This window comes from Cupressus sempervirens, chromosome 6 (assembly GCF_028749045.1).
Source record: "Cupressus sempervirens isolate cs-2001-9-10 chromosome 6, ASM2874904v1, whole genome shotgun sequence".
In the NCBI taxonomy this organism is placed as follows: domain Eukaryota; kingdom Viridiplantae; phylum Streptophyta; class Pinopsida; order Cupressales; family Cupressaceae; genus Cupressus; species Cupressus sempervirens.
Window position 1 is genome coordinate 138,434,776 of NC_143123.1, and position 4,848 is coordinate 138,439,623.

Below are 4,848 nucleotides of genomic sequence, written 5' to 3' on the forward strand. Positions count from 1 at the left end.
TGGACAATGTTGGCCATTACATACACACGATGTAAAAGTAATGTTGATAATTTAATAACTCATCTGTGAATTGAGTGTGCTGAATCTGGAATTTAAAGAACGTACTGCAATAAACTTAAAGATTTCATGACAGCTTGTAAAGTTTGGTGCACTTTGCCACAATATCCACATATAACTACAACTTCGAAAGAAGTCATCGTCATAACCAGATATGTACCTTAATAAAATTACAGCTACGCACCTTGCGAGCAAGTTAGAAACAAAGAGGAATACAGCAGATAAAGTCTCTCATGGCTACTATTACTACCATTTTAGGTTTCCAGAACTCAACATTCCATAAATTGGATATTATTTATGCACATTTTTAGTCCATCACTGTGGAGTGGGATTTGCAATGTCATAATTTACAAGTTGTCCGAGTCAGATGATCACTGTTTGAAAGTATATATAACAATATTCTCTTCTCCACTCTTCAAATTGGGAAGTGAGGATTTACTATTCTGGGCAATTCTTCTACAATTTGTCCATAAATCATTGATAGCTTTTGTTTATAATAATGTTCTGGATTGCATGTGACTTAATTATCTTCCTTTGTATGATAAACGCACTGGAAGCCTATAAATATGAGTATTCCTCCCTCTGTAACACAAGCTGCAACGAATTCCTATCATACTCACCCCACTTCCCAGCCATTTTATTCTTCGTTTCTTTCATAAGAAATGATGAACAGCTTGGTTCGTAGCGGGGTTGGCATTCTAGGTCTTTATTAAATCAACCCACATATCTACTGTCTATATCGAACTTTTTTCAGATTAAATGTGTTATCTTTGATTGATGAGAAGAACGTGCATAGATGCTGTGTACATTGACTGACTAGTACGATTTTTAATGTGACCCAGGAAGTGCATTTGCTTTGTTCATGTATGGTGCACCAATGTAAGCAGTCTAGGCACTTTGTCAATATTGATGAGCAATTATCACAACTTTCTTGTAGAGAACATAATGATTAGATGGGTTTGTGTTGATATTGGCATTGCAGATGTACGTTCAGGAAGGTGATGGTGAACAAGACAAGTGGAGAGATGTCAGGGTTACCATATGCAATTGGGCTGTTCAACTGTCTTGTGTATGCTTGGTATGGCTCTCCACTCATTAGTAATGGATGGGATAACGCTCTTGTCCTTGCTATCAATTCCATCGGCCTCCTTCTCCAGTGTTGCTTTTGCACAATCTATCTCCTTTTCGCCCTACCCAAATCCAAGGTATAATATGTATTGTGCTGATTAATGTCTTCTTAGAATATCTACTCTTTAGGTTAGATGCTGATCTAACTAGTCAAATTTGGTGTTGCAGAGAATAATGGGGACGATGGTTGTGGGAGTGTTGCTGGCCTTCATAAGCTTGGCGACAGTTTCTATGTGGGGTTTGAATGGCCAGAAACAAATGGTTGTGGGAAGTACAGGAATGGTGGCCTCTATCATTCTCTATGCATCTCCACTCTCCAACATTGTAAGTACTTAATTTCACTCAAATTTATTGAAGTAGACTTGTTACAATTGACATATTGCTAGTACACTGACATATATGTTTGTTGGTATTGATATATGTTTCAGAGAACAGTAGTTCGAACACAGAGTGTGGAGTGTATGTCATTCAACTTCTCATTATTTGCATTCCTCGGGAGTGTGTTGTGGTTGGTGTATGGTGCTCTCAGCAAAGACATTCTTATCATGGTAATTATTTATTCACCAAGACTGTTGATGAGTGCATGTCATTCTGTTTATCTTGAACGATCAGACATCTAATGTCATTTTTGTTTCATCAATGCAGGCACCCAATTTTCTTGGCATACCATTAGCTTCAATTCAGATGATAGTATATTGGATTTATAAAAGAAAAATGCGACTAAGAGTGGTAGTTGAAGAGGGGAAAGTGGAAATAGTAACAATAGTTGAATTCGATAAAAAATTGGCCATGATAAAGCTCCCTGCAGTTTAAAAGCCATATATTCGGACCATTCCAAATGAGTATCGAAGAGAAATGTTGTTCTTGCTCTGAAATTCCTATTCAAGTATGTCATTACTAATTTCTATGGAAAAAAAAATAACTTTTAAGCAGAAAAAACGAAAACAAAATTATGTATTGCTCGTAATCTAATTGATGGAGTATTCTATGTAATAGCAACTACTCCTGATGTAATTGATGAAGTATTCTATGTAATGGCGAGTGAATAGGCTTATAAATGAGAAATTATAATATATTATGAATTTAATATTTTGATATAAATTTTCAATTTATGAAGTAGTTAGTAAAGTTTTATTTACTATGAATATACATTGAGAACTCTTTTAAGTTCAAATTGAGTGATACTTTTTATAATAATCATAGAATGATGAGTACTAAATGTATGTTTGGTGTTGAAACTTTTTTATTATGTGAAAGCAATATCTTTTCATATATTCAATACAAAATGAAAATAATGAAAACGAAAAATAAAATTTATATTGATCAATATCAATTTAGATTTTCAATCAAAACTTGATGATCTTACAATGCATAATATTGGCCTTATAAAGTCGTTGCTTGTTCTATAACTACCTTAGGACTCGTTTGTTTGTCGGTACAGGAATAGAAAATTAGAATAGGAATGAAAATTTGGAATGGGAATGGAAAAGAGCAATCCCATTCTTGTTTGGTTAGCTTGGTATTTGATTGGGAATGTGTTACTCCCTTGTTTGGTTGTACAAAAATGGAATAGGAATAAGGTGAATATTTGTATTTTAAAAATAGATATCATAAAAAAAATGTTTAAAAAAAAAAAATCGAAAAAAAAAATTGAAATTTTTTTAATTAAAAAATAAAATAAATTTAATCAAAATTTTTTTTTTTTTTTTTTCAAAATTTAAAATCAAATTGGGAATAGGAATGACCCATTCCAATAACAACTATTTTTTGGAATGGACATATGCTCATTTTAGGGGCAAAATTGGAATATGTTTGCCTATTCCTTATTTCGATTTGGGGTACCAAATGGAGAAAGCATTTCCTATTCCTATTCCAGCAAACAAATAGGCCCTTATGGAAACAACTTCCCATTAACTAAATTCTAGCAAATACATATTTATTTGGTATTCTAAACTAAATGCTAATCTATATTAATGTAAAACTCCAACTTTCTTCCCTTATTACAATAATTGAACAAGAGTGGAAGTTGCAAGAGTTTTTAACCCAACCCTCTAAAGACTTTGATGAAGCACATTCACCAATCCTCCTTTCTCACTCAAGAAACACCAAATTGATCGCATCAATAGATTTGACTGTGCAATCTGAAGTTGTCTTCATAATATGAGTGTTTCGACCTCCTCTGCACAATGAGACACATTTCCGTTGAAATTTGACATCTCCTTTAATTTGAGTGTGTCTAATGCCTCCTCCAATATTGCATGTGATACACCTTTCCTCCAAAATTCCAAATCTCCTCTAAGTGTGTAAAATGCCTCCTCAAGTTTTGTAGAAAATATCATCACTGATATGTCTACACATGAGACATCTTTTTTTTTCTTTATCTAAAAGTTCACATCTCCTCTAAGTGTGTCTAACTCATTTTCAAGTGCTCAAAAAATCATACTCAAATACTACCCCCCTGAAAATCATAATTCTAAGCCCCCTCTTCTCTTCAAGGAAAATATTCCAAACACCAACTTTATAAGGATACAAATAATTTCTTATCATGTAATAATTATCTTTGAGAAAGAAGCTAACTCAAGATGATGAAATTCCCCCACCCTCCTACAAAAATGCTCAATCTAGTTTAATAGTTGAATCTAATGAAAAATATTGTATGATATGTACCATCTTAAGCTCCATGCTGGGCTATATCTTATCCATCCAAATTTCCACTTGATTATGATGGTTACATCACCATATGGATGAAAATAATCATCCAACATATTTCCAAATTTTAATTTGAACTGTCAATATTAAAATAAAAATACTCTACATCCTTGGTATGTTCCTCCTTAATCAACTCCAAATTTTCTTACCCAACATCATACTCAACTTTAAATGAAAAATACTCATGCAATGAATAATGTTGTACAATTTTAGAAGGAATCGTGTCAACATTAAAGTCTAATAAAATCATGAGACATAAGGACTAATATTTCTAGATCCAATAATTTAATCATTCAAGAAATTAGAAACTCGTTCAATCCATTCCTTTAGGTTTACACATGTAGATTGGCTGATATTAGGTAATGATATGTAGAAGGTCTTGGCGTTAACTACAATAGCTTAAAATCTATTCACTATTGCAAGGATATGCCATGAAAATTGCTCAAATTTTTCCACAATATATATAACACCAATCAAAAGTAATTGTTGTCACAAAAGTTTACACCCTTGCCTAAAGTCTTACCTAAAGGCAACATTGTGAAACATGGAAACAATCGCCAAGTTGTGGGACTTGAACTATGAGATTGAGTCTTCGAAGAAGGCCGAATTCCTTACTATTAGGGTGCATCTAACTACTTTTTGAGAGGAAAAGGGAGAAGGAATGCATGGAAGCAAACTACCTAATCTAATCTAAAGGGGTGACACACCAAAATAGTTTGTTTAGTCATATCTCTACCTAACAATGTAAAATTCATCAATATAACCTCAAATTACACTGATTCAATAGCCACATATAGATTAGAACCCAATGAGATGTTACAAGGAAGGAAGTTCACTCTATAACATTCAAGGAAAAGTAGATATTGTCATATAGATTGAAGAATGAGAAATAAAACATTAGCAAAGGCAAGAAGGTTTTACACTTATATTAATGGGGAAATGAGGTACAACAAA

General features: G+C 33.0%; 1 protein-coding gene across 1 annotated transcript; it reads left to right on the forward strand.

Moving 5' to 3' along the window:
• The first annotated feature begins 662 nt into the window (after positions 1 to 662).
• LOC149551611 (bidirectional sugar transporter SWEET3b-like) lies at positions 663 to 2,272 on the forward strand. Its single transcript, XM_089789716.1, has 6 exons — positions 663 to 759; positions 900 to 936; positions 1,040 to 1,262; positions 1,354 to 1,509; positions 1,614 to 1,733; positions 1,831 to 2,272. The coding sequence occupies exons 1-6, from the start codon at positions 720 to 722 to the stop codon at positions 1,996 to 1,998; spliced, it is 744 nt and encodes a 247-aa protein (XP_089645842.1). The 5' UTR covers positions 663 to 719; the 3' UTR covers positions 1,999 to 2,272.
• Positions 2,273 to 4,848: the final 2,576 nt, after the last annotated feature.